The sequence below is a fragment of the Sorex fumeus genome, unplaced genomic scaffold (assembly GCF_029834395.1).
Source record: "Sorex fumeus unplaced genomic scaffold, SorFum_2.1 ptg000043l, whole genome shotgun sequence".
In the NCBI taxonomy this organism is placed as follows: Eukaryota; Metazoa; Chordata; class Mammalia; order Eulipotyphla; family Soricidae; genus Sorex; species Sorex fumeus.
The window spans coordinates 46,895,451-46,919,641 of NW_026606100.1; the positions used below are offsets into that span (position 1 = coordinate 46,895,451).

General features: G+C 41.5%; 1 protein-coding gene across 1 annotated transcript in view; it reads right to left on the bottom strand.

The window, feature by feature from the left end:
• Positions 1–18,044: 18,044 nt before the first annotated feature.
• The window catches only part of RAB11FIP2 (RAB11 family interacting protein 2), a 43,166-nt gene continuing 37,019 nt past the window's right edge, over positions 18,045–24,191 (bottom strand). Inside the window, exon 5 of the mRNA XM_056120527.1 lies at positions 18,045–22,188. Coding sequence (XP_055976502.1) covers positions 21,961–22,188 — 228 coding nt within the window. The 3' untranslated portion in view covers positions 18,045–21,960. The remainder of the gene's footprint in view (positions 22,189–24,191) is intronic.

The window sequence follows — 24,191 nt, forward strand, 5'->3', positions numbered from 1 at the left end:
TCAGGGTGGGGGTTGGGGGGGCAGAGAGGGAGAGAGTATAGCAGGTACATTTGCCTTATACTTGGCCAAGCCAGATTTGATCCTCAGCATGCCATATGATCCCCTGAGCACAGCCAGGAATAATTCCTGAGCATTGCTGGCCCCCAATTTTTTGTGGCCCCCAAAACAACAACAACAAAAAAGTAAAGTAAAAAAAATGGTTGTTTTTGTTTTTTGAAGGGAGGGGCAGGGCATGTGATGCACAGGACCCATCTCCAGAGCAATGCTGGGAAACCAACGGGATTGAACCTGGGTTCTAGCACACACAGATGGCTCCAGCCCTTTGAGTTAGCTCCCCCCCCCCCACCTCAAGGGTTTAAATTGCATGTTCTGGGGCTGGAGCGATAGCACAGCGGGTAGGGCGTTTGCCTTGCACGCGGCTGACGTGGGTTTGATCCCTGGCATCCCATATGGTCCCCCAAGCACAGCCAGGAGTAACTCCTTAGTGCAGAACCAGGAATAGCCCCTGAGCAACGCTGGGTGGGACCCAAAAAGCAAATAAAATAAAATAAAATGTTTTAAAAAACTAAATAAATAAACTGGATGTTCCATTAATCTGCTCAACTTCTTTAGGGCCAGAGTTCTTATGGTAACCAGAGTCTTACAATTGGCCAATACTCCAGCAACCAACTTCAAAATCCACACGATTGCTTAGATCCATGCCTTAAAGCTGCCTTTCAGTAAGATAAAATGAAGGTATTCACCAAGGGAATGGTTGGGTCCTGCCTCTCTTTATCTGCCTGCATTTCCCTTCCCCAGGGTGATGTGGCCTGCTCTCATTTGCGATCTGTTGCTGGGGAAACTCCAGTCATTCCAAGCTCTAGCAACTCTTTAAACTGTTCTATAATGACCTTAATTGGCTGGAGTGAAAAAAAAATCCTCAGCAAGTGCTTCCTATTCTGTTTGGGGTTTTAGAATCTCCGGATGTGACCAAAATTCGACAAGTGATCCCTTTGATTTGGGGTTTGGGGCTCACATCAAAGTCAGCATCATCAAACACTCGGGGAGAGGTGATGAAACCAGGCCTGGCAGGGGTGTCGTGTGCAGACGTGGGGCCTGGCGTCCCCAGTTGTTTACTGGGAAGGGGATAAGGGGGGTCTCCCCGAGGTGCAGAGCGGCAGGAGGACAACTCATGCTGATGCACTGCAGGTGTTTCCCGGGCTCCGTCTTTGATTCTCATGGTTTGTTTGATACAATCCTAACCCAGGGCTTAGATCAACTCCAACTGCTCAGAACTGAGCCACTAAAATTAGGAAAAACACTAAGATGATGTTTGAATGGCAGGTTCTTTAAGAGAGAGAGAGAGAGAGAGAGAGAGAGAGAGAGAGAGAGAGAGAGAGAGCGCAAGTCCAAACCCAGAACTCTCCATTTCAGAGTTGTGGAGTTTTAGGATTGGGGGACATGTGATGTCATCAAGTTGATTCCTCCCCACACAAACACACCCTATTTTTCCATTGTACAAAAACGGGACAAAAGATGCCAACAAGTTTAGGAACTCGAAGCCAACGACACAAAATCAGAGAGGGAGACAATGAGTGTCTCACGAGGGCATAATTCCCATTGGGGCGCTTCCCTCTGTCTTTCATAATCTGCTTTTTACTTGAGGGAGACTCTCAGGAGGAGCCCAGAGGAGCTGCAGGAGGCAGAGGTGAGCAGCCTGGCTCTGTGCGGCCCATGAAGCCAATGGGATTGAGTCAACCTGAAGGCGCCTGTCTGGCCCTTGGTTTCCACCATTTTCCCACTTTATTCCTCTTCTCTGGGCTGGAGCGATAGCACAGCAGGTAGGGTGTTTGCCTTGTACCCGGATGATCCCGGTTCAATTCCTCTGCCCCTCTTGGAAAGCCCAGCAACTACCGAGAGTATCCCGCCCAAAGAGCCGAGCCTGGCAAGCTCCCCGTGGTGTATTCGATATGCCAAACACAGTAACAACAAGTCTCACAATGGAGAAGTTGCTGGTGCCCGCTTGAGCAAATCGATGAACAACAGGAGGACAGTGCTACAGTGCTATTCCTCTTCTCTAGACGTTTTCTCTCGTCAGCCAACTCCACTGGCCAGATCATGTATGGCTCAAGCCGGGGAGAAGCAGGTAGGCCCGCTCCTTCGGTCTGTTTGCATTTGCCGACCCCAACACACACAGAACCTAAGTCATGGGCACATGGTCTCAACTATTTCAGATTTCTTTATTTGGGGTGTTCTGTGAGAATGAAGGGAGTTCTAATATTCTGGTGTAAAGGCAGCAACAGTTTCAGCATCAATTCCAAGGCCTGCAAGAGAAAAGGTCAGCACAAGGTGAAAAGGGGTGGGGAGCCCTGGGGACCTGCCCTCCCCCCAACTCAGGTCTCATTTGGACAGATGTCTGGAAACTTGGTGGGGGGCATTTGGAATGTGTATCTAGAAAGGGGTGGTTTCCACTGGGCTTGCCAGTTTCCCTGAAGCCATGGGCAATCTCCATGACAACCAGAGCTGCAGCTCAAGGAGCAGCCCCAGGCCCAACCAAGAGCCAGGAGGAGGGCCAGAGGTGCTGACAAGCCTCTCCAACAGCCCTCCCACCCAGCCCCCAGAGGGGAGAGCGGGATGAGCTCCCCACCCCCCACCCCCCACCCCAAGAGGTCCAGAAAGGAAGCACAGGCCAGGTGGTGCCACTTCAGTTTAATTAGACAAAGGTTTGGGGGTGGGGTGAGGGCTGAGAGGAGAGACACCTGGGGAGTCAAATGAAGGGGTAGGGGGTAAAGGTCAAGGAAAACAAGCAACAGTGCCCCCCTCTCCCCCCACCCCTGCCAGTCCCCATGGGGAATGTTCCCTGCTGGGGTAGGTGTGAAGGCTCAGGTGGGGGTCCATAGCTCAGATCAGTGCAGAGAGGAGACTGACAAGTGACAGCCCCTTCCAGAAGCCAGCACCTGGAAAGACCCCCCTCATGCCCCCTCCCCTCCAAATCCGTCCAGAAGGCTGGCAGAAAGAAAGGCCTGGTAGCTCACCAGTTGGTTCTTTGCAACACTTTCCCCCCCTTGGGTTAAGTATCAGTTTACTGACAGTTGTGATTTTATGAGAGGAGAATCCAATTGCTTTTCCGCTCTACTTTTTTTTCATCTGAAATGTTTCAACTCACAGAAGACCCTCAAGGCTCATACACTTGGTACCCCTAGAGCTGCACCTTGGTTTCCCAAACTGTTAGGGTTGGCAGTGCTTGCTTTGGTGTTCAAGCTCTGTACTCTTGTTCCTGGAACCACTGGGAAACAAACTCTTCCTAATACTTTTTAATTACGCCCTCCTCATTAATAAGACCATTCTGTTGTATTACTACCGGCCTGCCCAGAAAAATTAATATTTGACTTAATATATAGTTGCCATGACATTTTATAATTGAGTTTCAAATATCTGCCCCCCTCCCCGCAATCTTTTAAACAAAGTCCAGAATCCAGTAGCTAGCTCTGTCTCCTGAGACTACATTAATTTGGTCCCAGGATTGTTTTGTTTAATGTTTGCTTTTCACAACATTGCAGTTTTTAAAAATGACTGACGAGAAGGTGGCTCTTTCTGAATCCATCTCCTGGCTTTCTCATGATTCAGTTTAAACTTGGTTTTATACAAGAAGCCTGCCCAGGAGAAAGCGTCCTTCCTAAGGACAGAAGCACTTACCTTCAAGGTCAACATCTCTTTTCCATGCCAGGAGAAAAATTCTCAGTAAAGTACATTAGAACTGTTTATTTATCTACAACTTATGTATCCTGATTTCCTCTCAAAAAAAAAAAAGTAACTGACTCAATCACAATCGGATCCTTAAATAGTTATTAAACACCCAGATAATATGGAAATCCAATCTTGGTGCTAAGATTCCAGGCAAAAAAAGCAATTTGGTCAAGCCAACTCCTACAGAAAACGTCAAAAGAAATCCCAGGACTGAATTCTAGAGGAAATTGATCCTCAGAAACATGAGGGGCAGGTCACTGTGCTCACTGCTGTTTCAGTAGAGGCAGACTTGGGTTTAGTGGAGAGCCGGGGTCACTCCGAGCTCGAGAGGGAAGGGGCCCGCAGTTCTGGCTGCCAGATGTGGGAGAGGGAAAATGGTCGGGAAAGGGGGGGTGGTCTCACCCCACTTCTGGGCCAGATGGTGAACTGCTCAGCTCAGCAGCACAGTGACTTACCTGAGGCTCTCTGCACTTCATTCTCCAAAGGGAGAGAGTGGATGCCGTCTAAAGTGAGATCATTGTGAAATATTCCTGAAAGGAACCCAAAGACAGATCTTCTTTCATTCAGAAAATTTCAAATGCATCTGATGAAAACTTGTAACAGACCAAGAGGGGCTTATGAGAAGTTAATCTGTCTGCTGTGCAAACACCTAGTCCTACTTTTCAGAAACAGCAACTTTTCTATATTTTCCAGGAAAGTTTCTGCAGATCCATTTAAATCCAGTTGCTTTCATTAGAAAGTGATGGTGGAAAGTCTCCATCCATACTTCTCTGTCACCTTTTCCATCCTCTTCAACCCTACACCTTAGTTATTTGGGCTTATTGGTTGACAGACCTACCTTGTGTTTTTTACTTGCTGCATGGTACTCCACCAGAGATCCAAATTTATTTGCCTGATTACATATTTCCAGTGTTCTTGTTCATTTGTTTTCTAACCAACAAAACCATGCTCAACATCCTGGCAAGTGCTTATTTGCATACATCACGGAGCATTTGTAAAATAAATTTCCATAATAAAATTGATGGAGCAAAATGGATACACATTTAAGATATTAGCTATCATGAAATTGCCAAAAGAAAAAGAAATCTTGCCTCAACTTAGACTCCCAATGAAACTGGGAGAGAGAGAGTACAGCGGGGTATGGCCTTTGCAGTGATCCTTGAATGCAAAGTCAGGAGAAAGTTCTGAGCACCTCTGGGTGGGGAAAGAGAGAAAGGGGGGGAGGAGAGAGAGAGAGAGAGAGCACCTACCTGTCCCCTTCCTCATGCAAGACTGTACATTAATCACACTGAGCAATGTGAAAAGTAAAACAAGGCACCTTTATTTGTTTTTTTTCTAATTTGCAGACATTTCTAAAGCTGTTTGCATTTCTTCTGCCAGTGTGTCTCCCAAAACGTTTTCTGAAAGGTCTTTTTATGAGTATATTAATATTATTTCTAGAACTATAAAATTTAGAACTTGATTATCATTTGTGGTACAATCTTTCCTCTATTTTCTTTTGACTTCATTGTCTTTTGATCAAATGATTCAAAATTTTTATGTAATTCAACAGAATTTCCTGTGCCCTTATGGTATTTTGTTTTCATGATTTAGAAATTTGGATTTCTACTCTGAGATTATTAAGAAAAGAAAGAAAGACAACTCCTACGTGTTGAATACTTCTCACACTTTTATGGCTACATTTTTAATCCCTATGACATTCATTCTGTTATTACAAAATGAAGTGCAGGGTTGGATTTGCCAATTTTTCAGATGATGTTCAGTTGCTTAAGTTTGTTTATTGACTTATCTATCTCTTTCTATGAATTTGATGCTAATTTTTCATCTTTGAGAAATTATTCTCAATAAAAATGATAAATCACACATCCCTAGTTTCCTTGGTATGAAAGTATTCTGTTACTCCATTTAAAAATGACCAGGTGAGAAATCCTTTTATATACAACCTTAATCCATTCATCAGTTTGGTACTTTTCTCCAAATCAAAAGAACAAGTGTGTCATAAATGTTGATGAAGTTTTTTCAAATAAAAATGCCCTAACCTTTCCCTTCTAAATGACATGATTGCAATTCCATATGGAGAAGAAGTTCTCTGCAACTCAGAAGAGAATAACAGCAGCTTTGTAAACCCTTTCCTTTCATTATTCAAGATTCATTTTTCTGTACTAGAGAGAAGTATGGGTTGTGTCATTTTTATTTTTTAGTATAGCTTGGAAACATCTCCTATGTCTCAACTACAGTTTTCAAAATATTAAACTCTTAGGTTAAGAGTCGGCAAAATTCCATGAGTTCATTGGTACATGATACTGCCAAAGCATCTATTTCATTATCTAAGATGAGGACCTATCCTAAGACATCAAACTATGTCACCCAAATATAGTAACACCCAAGAGTGATCTGTTGATATCATTATGTTGATATAGTTAAGAGTACTTAACTAAATCCTCCCATGTGAGGCCTTCAGACTTAATGCTTCTTAAAAATGAGGGTGATGTGGGTGAGAAGATAGCTCAAGGGTTAAGAACATGTCCTGAATTTGGTTTCCAGCATCTCAAGTTACGCTGAGAATCAGAGTGGTCCCAACCCTGTCCTCTGCATCCCTGCTACAGTGCCTAGAAAAAGAAGTGCATAGATGAAGAGAGAATCATAGACTTTTCGAGTCTGTGGTAGAAATCATTGGTTTATCATGGCAGAATTTCTGTCTGTCCGTCTTGTACCATATTATTAGTGTTCACAATAGTGCACTTAAGGTACTCAATTTGATGGAAGGAGTGAAGGGAGTTGGACTGATTATATGTATGAATGGAAGCACCCTAATGAGGCTTAACCAACTTTATCCACACTGAAGTAGTGACAGATTGATTGACCGGTTGCCATGTGGCACTGAGGTTTTATTCTGAGTCATTTCTCCTGCAATTCAATGTAAGACACTGTATAAATAAAAACACTATAATTGGGAAAGCCTATCTAGCTTAGGGATTTTAGCATCAACGACCTATTTCTGTATCATGATGTTAAAAAAATGTTTTATATAGTTTTCCTAAGACTCTGAAACAAAAAGTGTTAGGTGTACGCCCTGCTTTGATTAAGGCCCATTAGAAGCCTCTTTCTTTCTCATTAATTCCAAATCTAAGTCGAGTTAGGAGCACCTCCTTACATCAAGGACTGGAAAGGGTTTGCATAATAATGAACACTCTCAAGTGCAGACCGTCAAAATTTAATCATTCCACTATCCAAAGTCAAACCTTCTCTTTTCTGGGGTAGTGTTCAGGGCTGAATCCTAGCTTTGGGCTCAGGGATCACCCCTGGCAGGCTTCGGGAGCCATATGGGGTACTGAGGATCACTAGGTTGGTCACAGGCAAGGCAAGTGCCCAATCTGCTTTACTATCACATCAGTCGCCCAAAGTCAAACCTTCTTGGCTCATATTATGGAGACTCACTCAGCTCATCCCTTCCCTCTTTTCTTGATATTTTAATTTTTTTAAATTATAGCTTAGGTAAGATGGTTATAATAACCTATATATTATTGATGTACAAATTTAATGCACCCTGCCACAACTAAAGTGCCAACCACCCTCAACACTGTCCTTATGTCATGTAGTCTTGTCTTCTTGCTCCCACCACTTCCCTGCACCTCTCTACATTGCTTGCTAATCTGTTTTGCAATTCAAGACAAAAGATTTGTCATTATTTTATATCATCTGTTCCCTTGTTTTGTCTCTCTGTTCCACAGATGAGTGATATCATCTGGTATTTTTCCTATTTGTCCTTCTTCTAGCTTGTTTAACATGATGCACTCTAGTCCCATGCACACGGCAGTGAACAGCAAGATTTAATCATTTTTTACAGTTGTATAGTATTCCACCATGTGTGTATGTATGTATATATATATATATATATATATATATGTTTCCTTATCCATCTATCTACAGAGAAAAAATATTTGCATACAGGATATCAGATAAAGTCTATAAGCCAAGATACATAAAGCACTAAGATAAAAAACAAACAAAAAATCCAATAACCTCATCAAAAAACAGGGAGAAGAAATGAACAAACACTTCCCTGAAGATATATGGATGGCCAGTAGGTGTATAATAAAAAGTGTTGTTATTTATTGCCAGGGAAATGAAAATCAAAACAACAGTGAGGTGGCCATAGAGCTAAGAGTTAAGGCACTTGCCTAACATGTACCTCACAGTGGTTCAATTCCTGGCTCCATATATGGTCCTTCAACCACCACCAGGACAGATTCCTGAGCACAAAACAATAAGACATCACCTACACCAGTAAGAATGGCATATATTAAAACATTGATAACAACCAGTGTTGGTGGGAACGTGTTACAAAAATAACTCATTTCTCAAAAAAAAAAATTAAAACAAAAAAAAAAAACCCAGTAAGAATAGAACTCTCATACAACTTAGCAATTCTCTTTCTTGACATCTATCCTGTCAAACACAAAAACACTAATCTGAAAAGACTTATGCATGCCTTTCTACATTGCAGTACTAGTCAGGGCTTGGAAACAACCCAAATGTCCAATGACAGATGAATGCCCTCCTTGGAAGCTGCCAGTGGAAGAGAAGCAAAGATGAAGAGGTGTTTTGCTTCAGCACTTCAGACAAGTAAGGCACATGGTGGACAAGTAGGCAAGTATGTAGAGGAGGCGTGGTGAGGCCTCACCAAGCCAGAAGAGTGGCTGAAGAAGTTGACTGGGCTTATCAAATTTTGGTAGATCATCACTAGAGCGATAGCACAGTGGTAGGGCATTTGCCCTTGCGCGCAGCTAGCTGGCCGAGCTGGGTTCAATTCCTCCACCCCTCTCGGAGAGCCCAGCAAGCTACCGAGAGTATCTTGCCCACACGGCAAAGCCTGTCAAGCTCCCCGTGACATATTCAATGTCAAACACAGTAACAATGCTACAGTGCTACAGTGCAGTTCATCACTTCACATGTTCATTTGTCCCTGCCTGCTCCTTACCCTGGCAGTATTTTTATGGCAAATATTTTTCCCCTAGATCTAACTTTCAAAGACTATTTTTTAAAAAAAACCTTTTATTCTCCATTTCATTCAAAGTGCTTTCCCTTATAGCATCACTGATTACTTGTATGTTTATAAGTAACATGTGGCATTGTGGCACTGTCCTCCCGTTTTTCATCGATTTGCTCGAGCGGACACCAGTAATGTCTCCATTGTGAGACTTCTTGTTACTGTTTTTGGCATAGTGAATACGCCACGGGGAGCTTGCCAGGCTCTGCCATACGGGCGCGATACTCTCAGTAGCTTGCCGGGCTCTCCAAGAGGGACGGAGGAATTGAACATAATATTTATGTATATGGAATACATATACATAATATGATCACAAATTCAACCAGCAGTTATTGAGTACTAACTGCACACCAGACACTGTATGAAGTATCAGATATTAGCATTATAGTGTCTAGGGATTTCAACTCTTTGCCAGGATTTTTATAAAATAACCATTTTAGTTCCTCCCCCTTCAAAGGACAAGTAAATGTAGATTATGGGGGCTGACTGAATGTCAGCAAAGGCCAGGTGAGACACTGCATGGAGCAGAATGAACAGCCTTGGAAGCTGTGTCAGATTAAAGGAAAGTATTCATGAATGACCATCCCCCTAGCCCCCCCCACCACCCCCAGAAGATTTGACTGAACAGATGGATAGTTCAAAAGCCTGAAATAAATGAGCCAGGACAGAGAGAAGTAGGAATATTAAAATTATAAGGGTAGGAACAAATTTGCCATGTAGAAATGCACACTGACACTGAGTTACAGTGGACCGTTAAGCTGAAGAGACACTAAAGGGTAACTGTTCAATCTGGTGACAAACCCCAAGGATAGGAGGAACACAGCATAAAGACTTGGGAAAGGCATTTAGAAAAATAATTGGCCAGTCTATAGGAACTAAGAAGGGGTGGTTTCACAATTTTTAATTGGATAATTAAAAAAAATACTGGCATCTGCGATGAGGATGAAAGTTCAAAAAATGTTGAAATAATAGACTTTCGAAAATGGAAAATGCAGAAATATGATGCCGTATGTTGCTATGGTCTTAGTATGGTTTTGACAAAGGAGGTGTGCACTTGGAGGACACCCATGTTGGTGCAGCACCTGCTTTCTGGGACCAATATGGAATAGGCACTAACAGAGTACTTTAATTACAGCGTGATCGGATATAGGCACTGAAGCTGGAGAATGAAAAGCAGCTAGACAAGGCACCCAGGATTCCTTTACTGTACAAACGCTCATTCCATGGGTCTGGTGGGAGCTAAGTTTTGGCCCTTGTGCCTAGCACCTTCTTAAAAGAGACATCATTAAAAGTATCCAATTACTGCTCATCAGGTGGGTGACAAGACTCCTGAGGTGGACCAGCTACCCTGGAGTCACTCTGGGCTGGCAGGTTGGTGGTCAGCAAAGTGAATTAGGAAACTGCAATTCTGATGAGCAAACCAAGGTCCTGCTTCTGTCTGGGAGGTTCATGGTGCCCTGCTGATTTCATCCTCCAGAACCGTCCACACAAGCCCATCCATCTAACCCACAGCCCCTGCCCAAATTCTTCCTCTAGAGATGCTGTCAGACACCCCTACACCAGTCTCATGGTGCATTTCTTGTGCAGCTGCTGAAATTTCCCAGGGATGACATCTCGTGCTCAAGGTAGAGCTAGGACAAGCACAAGTCCAGTTAGTATGAATCCAATGGCTTTTATTTAGAATCTACTTAGTTAAAGTGCAATAGTCAACTTTGCACAGTACCCTGCATGGAATAAGTGAGCTTTGTTTTTGGAAAGACATACCACTCAATTTCAGGCTTTTAAAGGAAAAGAAAATTAAAATACATGGATTGTCTTCACCTACTCTTCCTGAATATTTCATGTGTTTTGTGTTTTATTTGCCATACATATCTTCACAGCATGCATATTATTCAAATATTCCTAACAGATGGTCTCAAGTGCTACATATTATATAGCATTAAGGGAATAGCTTGGTAAACAAATGAGTCAAGGATTGAAATATTTTACAGCTTATAAATCATGAAAGATGTTCAATAACTGTACATTAATAAAAATATCTTTAAATGTAAACATAAAAACATAAAATGCTATTCGATTAGCCAAATGTTTATGACAGAACATTTTTCAAAATTTTCAGTAAAATTTCTGGTCTCCCTTCCCTTTTGAAATTGATTTTTTGTTGGCTACTACTACCAAATTTCAGGGATATAAGGCCCCCCTTCTATATATGCAAAAAACTCACAGCACCCACTTCCAAGATCCTGTTCCTATCCCACCCCCTAATGAACCCTCGACAAATCATTCTATCCCTCAAAGAACATTTTTTTTTTCTTTCTGAGAGGGAAGATCATCCAAACAGTGCTCAGTGGAGCTGGGAACCAGTTCTAGAAGTTCTCACCAATGTGGCCAATGGTGCAATGTGAGAGCTTGGAGATGTGGTGCTCCTCAGGCTGAGAGATGTTGAGGGTCATCAAAGCCATATCCAGTGATGCTCAGTGGACCTTGAAGTGCTGGAGAATGAACTCAGGGCATTGCACATGCCAGGCCTGTATCCTTGACTACAGAGCTATCTTCCCTGTCCCAAGAAGTATTTCTTAACAGATGTGCTTCTATGAATGATGACCGCTGGACTAGAGCTGTTACCAACTGGATTCCATGGGATGTCAAAAGACCGCGTGGCTGCCCACCTACCAGATGGTCAGACTTCTTCATCAAGATCATGAACGATCGGTTTGAGGTTCTTCATGTTCCCAGAGCGAACAGATGCCATTGGGCTACACTAGCACGCGACAGGGACAAATGGAGACGTTACTGGCGCCCACTCGAGCAAAGCGACGACTAACGGGAAGTTAAGTGATTAAGTGATTAAGTGCTTCTACTGGTGGGTTTGGTAGTTTATATCTTAAAGTTTGTATCAGTGATTTTGGACAACTACTCTACCTGGGAGCGTTGCCTTTAATTAACTTCTCTACCCAACTCGAGGGTTTTCTTGGCAATTTCCCTATATGTAATGACTCCCTCAAGTTACTGTCACTGTCCTCCCGTTGTTCATCGATTTGCTCGAGCGGGCCCAGTAACGTCTCCATTGGAGGCTTTGTTGTTAAGAAAGGTAAAAAGAAAACAAAAACCATAAGCTAATTTTGTTATTCTTCAGACTATAATTATTTCTTTTCTTCCCAAATTAATTTTAAGTACAGGTTCAATGGAGAATTCTGAATCAACAGTGATGGAGTGATGTGTGCTCTCTCATCTCCATGCTATGATGCTTTCATGGATTCTTGATTCTATTGGGGGCTGGCATATTTATGATTAAAACAGACAAAAATAAAACAAAAGCCCACATCCAACAACTTTTGTCAGTGTCCAGACATCTCTGAACCCACTTCTTTCCTCTTCAATGTTCGCTCTCATTACCAGCCCTACTTAAAGCTGTTATTTAATCCAATGCCTAACTCCTTGGCCTAATCATTCTAATATCTGAGGCATGATCTAACAACTTTAGAATTTCATTCTAGATTCCCCTAACAATGAGAACTTGACCCAGTTTTGAATGTGAAAAGAATGTAAGCCTTTAATGAACTATTTGACAAAAATGAGTGTAACTAGCAAAGTTACAAAATGCCTGTTAAGTAAAACCTCTCACCTAAAGTCACAAATTGGTTCCATTTGTTATATTAAGGTTCATTACACAATTTCACACATATATTCAAAACTTTATTCTACCACTTTCTATATGTGGCTGCATTCTCTATTTCCTTTTCCACACTAATTATCTCCTACCTCAGGGGGAGGCCTCTGGGTGGCTAAGTTGCCCTCCTTACCCAAATGGGGCACAGTGAAGACTGCACAAAGACACCTACAGGGAAGATTCCTGGATATGGACCAGCACAAACTCAGACAAATCAACAGCTCTACACGTGCCCCAACCCCTTCTGCAGAAGGTGTCATGCGTGTCTCATCAATGTCGACCTCTGTGAACTCTGCACTTTTTAGAAAGGGAATTTTCTAAACCAGGAATTTTCAATCTTTTCACACCTGTGTACCACACCTGTTCTGCACTGTGGTCCACAGACCAGTTCAGTAGTTACAGCCAAGAGGATAGACAAGTGGCTTTCAACTTTTGTTCATCTATGGACACAGCCACAGGAAGGCCACTGCTCTAAAATTAAAAACTATTTGCCTCATCAAAAAACTAAAACAGGGGGTATTGTGCTGCCAGCAGGTCAATCTGTACCTGTGAGGCGAGTGCATCAGCAGCCTGATGGCGCCTTCAGACTTCCGGATACCCCAAAATTGCTGCTGTGCCTTTGGCCAGACCCCAAAAACTTGGGGCAAAGTTTACCAAGAAAGTAAATGGTCAAAAGTTAGGTATGTGGGAGACACACCTACAAACCACCTCTGGATCAGCTATATAATTGGAGGCATGGCTTCTCTGGTTCCTGATCAAACCGCTTAACGGCCATGATCCCAGAGACTCAGAAACAAATCTCAAGACCCAACGGCTTTTGGCAGAAATTTGTTACAGGCGCTGGGTCACCCCAGGTGGGAATAGGTTTCATGCCTTGGCCTGTTCCCCTTAGCGGCCGAGTGGCTGCCATCCTCCAGAGGCTAGTGGACAGTCAGGTTTGGGCCCTCAGTGATGACACACATGGGGCCTCATGGGATGGGTGTGGAGCCAACCCTTTCCTCCCCGTCCCAACGATACCGAGTTGCCACCCACGAACGGCTTTTCTGGCTCCTGATCTAGCTGCTTAATGGCCATCATCCAAGAGACTCAGGAACAAATCTCGGAACCCAGCAGGTTTTGGCAGAAATCCCTCCAGATTTAACTCTTAAAATTTTGGAATTTCAAAATTGCGCGGCCAACGCTGCAGCCACGCAACATCATATGTTATTCATAACCAGCAATAGAAAACAAATTGTCTACTGTTGCCTTTTCAGCAGATGTGAGTGTTGGGGTAAAATCCCAAATAATAATGGTTGGTCTGGTGTCAAAATACTGAATGTAATCAAAGTAGAGAGAGAGTAATGTGGAAATCATCTGCCCCACAGGTAGGGGGAGGGTGTGGGATGGGGGTATACTGGGGTTTTGGGGGGTGGAGAATGGGCACTGGTGAAGGTATGGGTATGAAGGTATGACCGAGACTTAAACCTGAAAGCTTTGTAACTGCTCTCATGGTGATTCAATAAATAAAATTATAAAAAATGAAAAAAAGGTGGAATTCATGACCAATTCAATCAGCTAATCAGTCGCTGAATAAATAGCAGTACTCCTACATAATAAAAAAGGTTCATAAAAAACAAAAACAGACGGGCAAGGAATTATATGGAGTTCTTGTTATTTTTTAAGATGTTCAAAACTTCATCAAGGTAAGGGAAAAATTAAGTTAAGGGAAATACTTATTCTTTTTTTTTGGTCACTTTTAAAAATAAACTTTATTTTCAGGCAAAATTTAAGATATAATTTACACATTATAAAATACAATTCTTAAGGATTAATCTCAAAGAGACACTAAGCCACTGAATCATCTCAGGCAGGCCTCTCTCAGAGCTGAGAACTCTGGAGCCTTCCCGGATAGGGATGGACCAAGAGCCCACCCTGCAGAAAGGCCCAAGACTCATCCACACCCCAATCCCTCTGCTGTGTGGGCGAGATACTCTCGTTAGCTTGCCGGGCTCTCCAAGGGGGGCGGAGGAATTGAACTCGGGTCGACCATGTTGGCTGCGTGCAAGGCAAACGCACTACCGCTGTGCTATCGCTCCAGCCCAATATTTACCCATAAATACCAATATTTATGGTAGTATTGTTTTCAAATGTCAAATAATGCTATATATATATATGTATCTATAAATATGTCTGTATCTATCTATATATTGGGCTGGAGCGATAGCACAGCGGGTAGGGCGTTCGCCTTACACGCGGCCAACATGGCCGACCCGAGTTCGATTCCTTCGCCCCTCTCGGAGAGCCCGGCAAGCTACCGAGAGTATTCGATATGCCAGACACAGTAACAACAAAGTCTCCAATGGAGACGTTACTGGGCCCGCTCGAGCAAATCGACGATCAACGGGAGGGCCTTTACCTTTACCTATCTATATATGGGGTGGACACACCTGGAGGTGATCAGGGTTTACTCCTGGCTCTGCACTCAACGATCACTCCTGGTGGAACTCTGGGGACCATGTGGGGTGACAGGGATGAACCTGGGTTAGCCACATGCAAGGCAAGCACTCTACCCACTGTACCATTGCTCTAGCCCTGAAATAATGTATATATTAATACATAAAAAATATTTGAAACATATGATTGCACTTTCGTGTATGCATTTTTTCTCCTTAGAGCATTGTGATTTTCAAAGCTGTTCACAGTAGAATTTCAGGCAATGTTCCAACACCAGTCCACTGGTGTCAACTTCCCTGTACCAATGTCTCCAGGTTGCCTCCCATTCCCTACCTGCCTCCTTGACAGGCAAGTTGTTATGCTCCTGAATTTGGAGGTTTTGGTTGAAAGGCTTTCTGGGTCCTCTCCCTACTTTTTGGGCTTCCGTGGGTCTGGGACAGGGTCTGAGCAGTGAGTCATGCCACCTTCCTTTCCTAAGGTGGCTGGTCAAAATGGTACCCAAGGGCAGGCAGGGCACTTGCCTTACTTAGGTTTGATCCCTGGTATTCCATATTGTCCTTCAAGCTCTTCCAGGAGAGATTCCAGGGGCAGAGCCAGGAGTTAAGCCCTGAGCACTACAAAGTTACCCAAAAACAAACTGAAAAACCAAAAGTATCATAGAGCTTTAAACAGCTAGTGAGCAAAATGGAACGAATGGCTATTATGTGGGTTTTTAAAAATTATTATGTTTTAATTGAGATACATGTCCTGAGACAAAATCACATGAGAACCGGGAATGTGGTTTACCATAAAGATACCTTACCTTTTCGTTGCTGGAAATTGTGAACTATATGCTAATCTTAACAAAGCAAAATATTATGGTCCAAGCTGATCTTTGAGACATTAATGGTTTTTGTCCATTTCTTTCCCCAAAGGCAAGATTCTCATCAGTAATTCGAAAAGCCATACCTTTCCGCTGGAAGGGGCAGATAATGAATCCTGAACATTCTGAAGAGTTGTAGAGTTGTGGCCATCCTCACTGTCGTGGGGTTTCTACACTATTGCTTCTAGAAGCGGTCAGGTGCAGGACCAGGCACACTGGACCTTCCCTAACCACAGTAAGAAATACAGAACATGAGATCTACTCCCTTAACCAATTTGTGCGGGCACAGGAGTATGACTGTCTACAGATACAATCGTAAACAACAGATCCCTAAAACTTAACTCATCTTGCAAATCTAAAACTTTATTCTATAAATTCATATCCTTCCACCCTTATCACCCCCAAGATAGTCTGGAGCTGAAATTCTGACACACTCCACAGGCCAATCAATCATTCAACTTTTAATTAAACACAGGATCATTTGTGAGAGGAAAGTTAACTACCACACTCTGGATTGTTCTTAGCTTGAGGGTGATGAAGTCAATGATGAAGACATGAGAAATGGGGATTCAGATTGCGAATTGGTGAACCTCAGTTTTTAATTGCTTAATTGGAAAATATACTTTGTGGAAAAATTTGTGTTTTTCAGTATTTCCTGGAAGATAAAATTCAGCAACCGTGGTACTACATTCATTCCTCTATTGGGACAATAAGCTGGAGCTGAGGGTCAGGGAGAATGAGTGAATGATGAGACACGATCCTCACTATCCCCAGGAAGGCCTTCTATCTACACCCGGCCTGTCTATTCTCCACCACGCTGACTTAGCTCTGGAAGTTTGAGTTTGTGATCCCTGCACTAAAGCTGTAACCACAATATTAGGAACTGCAAAAAATCTGCAGTCATTTTGCACTCACAAACCTATCACTCAACAAAGCACAATAGAATCTGGCCTCTTGGTATCAGTAATTTGTAATTTGTTAAAAAAAAAACAATAAAAGCAAACTTTGGCACTAACATTAGTTGTAAACCAGACCATCTTTTATGTCAGGCACCTGGACTTGAAACCAGGGAAATCTGACCTCCATCTTCCCAGTATAAAGCCCAGCTACTGCGTGTGCATAAGAAATGAAGAAAAGTAAGTACCCTAAGGATCAAAATTCAGAAAAGTGTACAGTAGAATCCAACACTCCTGGTTCCTGTCAATGAGGCCAGTCTTTCCTAAAAGAGGTAATACTGGGCAATGGGGATAAAAGGGGAAGAGGCTGTGCTAAGACCCAGAGAGGCGAGGGTGTACAACTAGGAGCCTTAGGTGCAGCTAGGAGGCACCAGGTGATCTGTTCTAAAAAGGGGGCAGAAGGCCACAGAAGTTTGAGAACCTCTGTCTTACACATGTATTGCTCATACCTGTGAACTCTGAGCACTCTCAAAGAAGCAAAAACGTATTTGTGTGATCACATAAAATTATCTGTGGAAATATACAGGAGGCCGGACATCCTGGTCTCAAGTCCATGACTCAGAAAAAGTGAACAGAAGCGTTTCTGAAACAGCTACTACATAAAGCAAAACCCATGCGAAAAGTGGCCACTTTCATCAAATTTTTACTCCCAATACCTTTGTCGAAGGAAAGCAAATAGATCTTCACATTTGAAATGGAAAGGGGAACAAGCTACCGTTATTAAGTATAGGGACAGGCTGAGTGGAGCCTTGAACAAACTTGAAAGGCGTTTTCTGGCTAAATCCTTTGTTCCAAATGGATACACAGGCTATGTCTGAGATGATGCTCTATAAATCAGGCTAACCTAGAGGATCACACTGTCCCCCCAACCCCCACACACCCTGCCTCGCCCCAATCCCCCCTTTGCCTGTGAGTACTGGGCAGCACAGGGAAGCCCTAGCCCACTCAATGCAGACTGGTGATGTCTCCGTGAGCTGTGTTATCTGCTCTGCCCAGCCCAGCCTGCGTGCTCCCCCTCTGTGAGTTTCAGAGTTGTTTCATCAGTTGCCTAAAGTTTCTTCTGAAAACTGGCGCCACCTGTACCGACCAGGCTGGTTGTGAGGAGTAAGAAAAGCAATGTGTAAACGCAAAGTCCTCCGCACAGACCTCAATGAGAAAATATGTCTGGTGCATTTGCACGTTCTGAAGAAACTTATGGAACAATTTTCATGGCAAAGTGAGTTTGCGGGCCCTAAAGATGCTTTCTGTGGTACACAAATGAAAGGCATTGCAAGTATTTATGCAAAGACAAGAACTCATGTATGAATGCATGTGCTTCACCTGAAGGAAGAAATCATGACAAGTAAGTATGATTAAACACTTTAATCAACTATAACAAATCAATACTCATATAAAAATTCTGATTCATGCAGCAGTACATAGATTACACAATGTCACATTATGCAAAACTTACACATACTTCTGAGTTTGTACCTGCAACAATATATACATGTTACCAGAGTATTTTACTTCCAAAGTATAATACTCTTCAGTTATAAATAATGCCTGTATCAAATACTTGCTAAATACATACATTTCAAGGTCTGCAGCATTTTTTTGTACCTCAAAATACACACACCACCAGGATGCATCAAAGATACACCAGGCCCAGTGTTATCATTTGTTACAGACTTCAATTCCATTTCAAGAGTGGATTTTCTGACATAGAAAAGAAAGGGAAAAAATGTCAATTCTTGTTGAATGCTTGAAGAGCTTCCGCACTTCTTATTAAATACACCAGAAAACCCTTCATCTGCAGTGTAATTAGTTAAGGTGCTATCTATTGCATATTAAATACTTCCAATGATTGCATCTGATTTTTAGAGTTATAAATCTGTGAAAACAGGAGCTTTCCATGTGCACTGACAGACCTTCCCCTCTACCAAAGTGAACCCACCCGGCTCTGCGACCCTCATCTGACTTCAAAGAGACCGAGTGAATAAGCATGCTTTCTACTTCACTCCCACACACAGTGACACCTACCACGGCTCTAAGACACATGTGTACAAGGACATCAAAAAGTCTTCCCTTGGTTGATAAATCCAAGGCAGACTGCTTTTCCTAAAAAACCTACGGGGGAAAATAAAAGCCAGCGTGTAACAATCCCTAGATACATGAGACAGCAGTTCCTTTTCTCTGAAGATGATCCTGGCTAAAGAATCGGCCCCCCGGCGGGCTGGCGGGCTCCGATTTGTGAGGGTGGCGGATCTGATGACGGAAGGATATGAGGAAAGCCAGTCTGTCACTAATGAGCCGAGGTTTCCACTCACGGGACCCTTTTAAATACAAGGCAACATTTTCACAGCTGGAAAACTACAATCAAGTCTTCACTTACTGCCAGAAGCATTGGGTGTAGTTATGTGGGTAATACTATGTTCACAGGAGGATGACACAACCAGTCTTATGCAGAATACAGCAGCACAAAGCAATACTTGAACCTTTCTCACAAGTGGGTGACATTATTTTATGCACAATTCTAAGAAAAGACTGTTATTCAATGGAGTTAGAAGTGGTAGGACAGCGTGTTAATACTTACAAGAGTGAATTTTAGGATCAAAAGGGGAACTAAGCTGTAAGACAACACTTTTTAAAATAACAGAAACATTTTAATTAAGAGGGGTTAGTTTAAGAGAATTTAAGACACTTTTGAGGTAACTATGAATTCTATGATTTTTCTTAAAATCATTTTCTTAAAATTTTCCCCTTTTATTGGTAGAAATATTTCCGAACATGAAAATGAAGTAAAATTTGTTTATAAGCCTAGGTATCAGAATCATTAAATAAGTACACATATTTTATTTCTACTTCTAAGCTACTAACAAAATCTGCCACTAAAACACAACAGTTCCATTTTTGAAAAATAAATTAAAGTGATCTTTGTAACTTTTTCATTTATAATACTAGACTAGAACTACTCTGCATCACTGCCCAACCCCCAAAACACTGATCACTTGGGAACTCATTTTTATGGTTTGTTTATGGTCTATTAGATGGACCAATTGTAAAAATATAGTTAGCTTTACTCTAGGTCATAAGTAAAATTTATAAACATCAGGACATTTTCAGGCAGTGATAAAAGCAGATTAATTTTCAACACAATTCTGAGTCCCAAATATAAAGATAAAAATTAAAGTCAAATCACTGATAGATGGGTATCTACTCCTCAATAGTATTTCACAGGCAAAGACTATCTCCTTAAAAATAAATTCCTCATGAAAAGGATAGCAGGACTTGAACCATATATTTTAAGAGTTCTATTTACATAAAACAGACCCCAATATAAAAGTGACATCTTGGTTTATTCTATAAAGAACAAATTTGACCAAAGCATAAGAAAATATATGTAGATAACGGTCATAATACTGAAACATATGGATCTGGGTATTTTTTTAAAGTGTAAGTAGTACCAATTATGTAACAGCAGAAAAAAAAAGTGCTACAATTTTTTAATATTTAGTAAATGCTATTTAAAAAGTTAAATACCAGGCCAGAAAATAAGTTACTAAGTTATCAAGATCTTAATTGTGAAAATAAGGTTCTATACTAGGCTTTACTATTTACAACAGAAATTTCTAAGTGAGAGAAAAGTTGGCAAGAGCTATTATTATTTATTATTCTTATTCAATTAAAAATTGTTTTACTAGGGAAAAATTTTCAGAACTCCAAAAGGTTTTCTTAGGAAAACTATAGACACGCAAAAGTACAAAAAAATGGGATTTTAGCTTATGAATACAAGCTTGGTCAAGTAGTAACTGATTTAACACACTGAAGGGAACAGTATTGTATCTGCTACACTGAAATACCAATGGTGTTTAGCAGAGACAAATATTAGACAGAAATGTAACTCATCCAAGCGGGAATACAAGTCTCTATATACAGGTTTACATTTTAAACTCAGAAAACAGAAATAAGAGTTTCACAGTGTTTTAGATGTAAAATAAGTAAAAGATAACATTTTAAACTGCAAATTTTATACAAGTATCTTAAGTAACTCTTAGAAATGATCAACATTTTCGGCAGCAGACTCAGAAAGTCAACTAATGGCTTTGCGATAAATGCATGGAACCTTGAAGGGTATGTGTAGAACTGTGAATAACGTCACGCCAGCCAAGGTCTGTTTTAAACACTCATATCCCTCCTCTAGTGTCTCTTATTTTGATTCAAAACCCAAATGCAACCATCTGTTCTATTATTTATGTAACTTGAAACCAAGCCTAATTCTTCATTCCTAGAATCTGCCCAAGGCTTTGAGTTATCAGGCCTCAGACAATCACCTACTTCCCCACCCCGCCCCCCAGGACCTCCATCACCAAATTACCTTCAGCTACAACTTCCTAATACATTCTTTGCTAGTGATTTAAAGGCATGCAGAAGCTCAACAAAACAAACTGCATTAGCTTATCTTCTGCTTATATCTTAAACAAAATGTTAAGGTAAAAAAAAAATTCAAGAAATGCATGCTGTTGAGAGGTTTAAGGAAGTTTCCTAAAATAAAGTCAACCTTTAAGAAGGACTTTGGAAATTGTGACTTTTGGGGAAAAAATGATGCTGGAATAAAAGTGGCTCGTTTTAAAACCAACATTCACCTAGACCAGGGCGATTTGAAGCAGCTTATCTTGAGTAAACTCTAGAGTAGCAATCATGATTCATTTTGCATCGTCAGAGCACACTCGCATTTTCAGTTTAGAAAATTGGTACCATCATTTCAGAGGCAACCAGTTGTTTCTGAATGTTCTAAAAATACATGTGTGTTTGTGAGGTATATGCATGTATCTTATATCCAATGATACATGAACTTATGTCCATGTATACCTATATATAAAATATCAATGCTTTTAGTAGTGTTTGTGATCAGTATTCCTGTCTCTAACTTAGTGTACAGATTGACTTCTCAGAAACCAGCCACAGAATCATTTCTGCTTTATGAGAAATCTGTTCCTGAGAAATATACCACAGACTTCTGAAGCTACTTCTAGGCTTATGGCAGGTTATCGGACTGGCACCATCACCTAAGTGAATCCTAAAGAGCTTCTCAGTCATTGAGAAGCTGGCCCAGTTTTCAGCTGAAACGTTTAAATGAAGAGTCCTTGCTAATATTTACAAGAAAATCAAAATTTCACAATTTACGGGAGTACGGAATGAAACTTGATAGTGTTCTCTCAGGAACGCCTTCTTCTCTCCCCCTCCTCCTCTTTCTTCCCCCAATTAGAAGTACAAATGGTTATTAACTGTTGGCGAATTTGCCAGCTTTCCTGGACGGCTCGTATGGCACTCGGAGAATACTGGGCGTCTCTTCCATCACCCTCACAAGGAGGTTGTCAATGTAGTCTTCCAGCTCCCGGATGTGGGTGTCCTTCCTTCTCAGGAGCTCTTTGTGTTTCACTAGCTCCTGCAACACCTCCTCGTAGGTCAGACTGCGGTAGCCTGCAGTGGCGTCAAAAGGGTTGCTATCCTACAACAGAATCAAGACCGTCACTTTAGCAGACAGCACATCAGGGGAAAATGAATCATTGCTTTTTTTTTTTTTCAAAACTCCAATTTGGGTCTTTTCAAACCCCAATCAAATATTTCCTTGCTCTTGGCTAGAATTAATGGCTAACTCCCAGAAGGGCTGAGGCAAGGACGAAGTTGTCCAGTTCCTTGGGTGCCCATTTTTCTAGAATGAAAAATAGATGGGAGTTTTGATTGTTAAGTCTACAATCTGCGGAAATCATTTTTCTTAATTTTTATAGTGGAGGTGAGGTCCTAATATAGGAAACTGCTCGTAAGAATAAGAGATAAAAATGTTGTATGATAAATACAACTGAAATACATAAATATTGAAGGTCTTTGTAAGAATGAATGTGGAGGAACTCTAAGCAGCTGTGGAAAAAGACACATCTGGACATTAGTTTAGTCTTCATGCAACTGCTTCCATTAAACTGTGTTTTAACTTTATGCCTCTGGCTTTTTATTGAAGATGGTTATAAACAGAAGCAATATCCAATCTGCTTCTCCAATTTGCTATGAAATGTTGAAGGCATTCAGAATGAAATCAGTGAGTATCCTTGTAAGAGACCCCTATGGAGTCACTTCTGTTTTAAATTAGAAGCAAACAGATTTTTCTCTCTTGCCTATTTCCTCCTGCTAGTACAAATACCTATATGCTTTCTTATTTCCCTTTTCACCTTGGTTACCAGGAATCTCAGAATTTAACTATGAACATTTTAACACTCGTGATTAGTATATTTGTATCATCTCTCCTGTTTTATTTTTTTAAAAATTTTATTGGCTGGTAAATATCCTTTTTACACAAAAGTATTTAAAAAAAAGGGGGGGGAAGGCATTGGTTAAATTCATTTATATTATAAAATATTCTACCACTCAAATGTTGACTATTTCTTGGGAATTTAATGGAAAAGACATGAAGTATATAGCATTTAACAGTTGTATTTTTCACAGTGTAAAATTAGAAGATAACTTTAATAACCACAATACTGCCAATTAAACTCCAGAACCTAAAATGCTTTCATCACTTTATTTTGAAAACACCACCACTTAGATTAAGGAAACTGAGCTCAACACTGAGGAAATACGTCTTTCTGAAGGACTCCTGGTACTCATATCTAGTATTCCTGGTGATCACTGAAAGTAAGGAATGGGAACTAGTGAAGGCAGAAAGGCCTTTTCTTATTTTTCAAATGGGAAATACATTTGACCTTACTCAGGTTCAGGATCTGCTTTAATTTGCTATGTGCAAGAGTTTTTGTCAGTAAAGTAGAAGTTAGTTTTTTTTTTAGGGGGGGGGGACCTGAGGGGGTGGCACATACCCAAGAAGCACTTAGGTCTTACTCCTGATCTCCTCTTAGGACTCAGGGAACAGTACAGGGGGGTGAGCTGCATGCAAGGCAAACGCCTTACCCAGTGTACTATCACTATGACCCCAGAAGTTTAACTTTTTATCCGCTCCCCTAGGTACCCAATTTTGCAGACACTGAAGTACAAATACCAAGTGAAGGCCTGGGGTCCAATGCTTGGGCACACTCTCTCCAGCAGCAAAGAAGAACATCAAGACTGAGAAACCTCTAATGCACAGGACCTCTCAGGTTTAGTGGGAAGACAGTTTGTGCACCTCTGCCTGTTGAAGAAATTCAACAGGCAGAGGTGCGCATGCAGAAGGCTCAGTTTGTTCCAAGGCGGAAAGGAGAGTTGAGGCCCGGTGGTCAGTAACCTCCAGTTAGTGAAGGGTGACTGGGAAATAGGGCTCAGGGAAGGAGCAGAGAGAGGCTGAAGTGGCAGGTTCCAAAGAGATCATCAAGGATGATGAGTGCTATTAAGGACACTTAGACTAATTGCTGTGGGACTAGGAAATCATTCAAGGTTTCTAATCAGAGGAAAGGAGTGATTAAAGGTATGTTCTTGGAAAACGAAAATGGCAGTTGTGGGCAAGATCATTTTAAGGGACTAAGATCAATG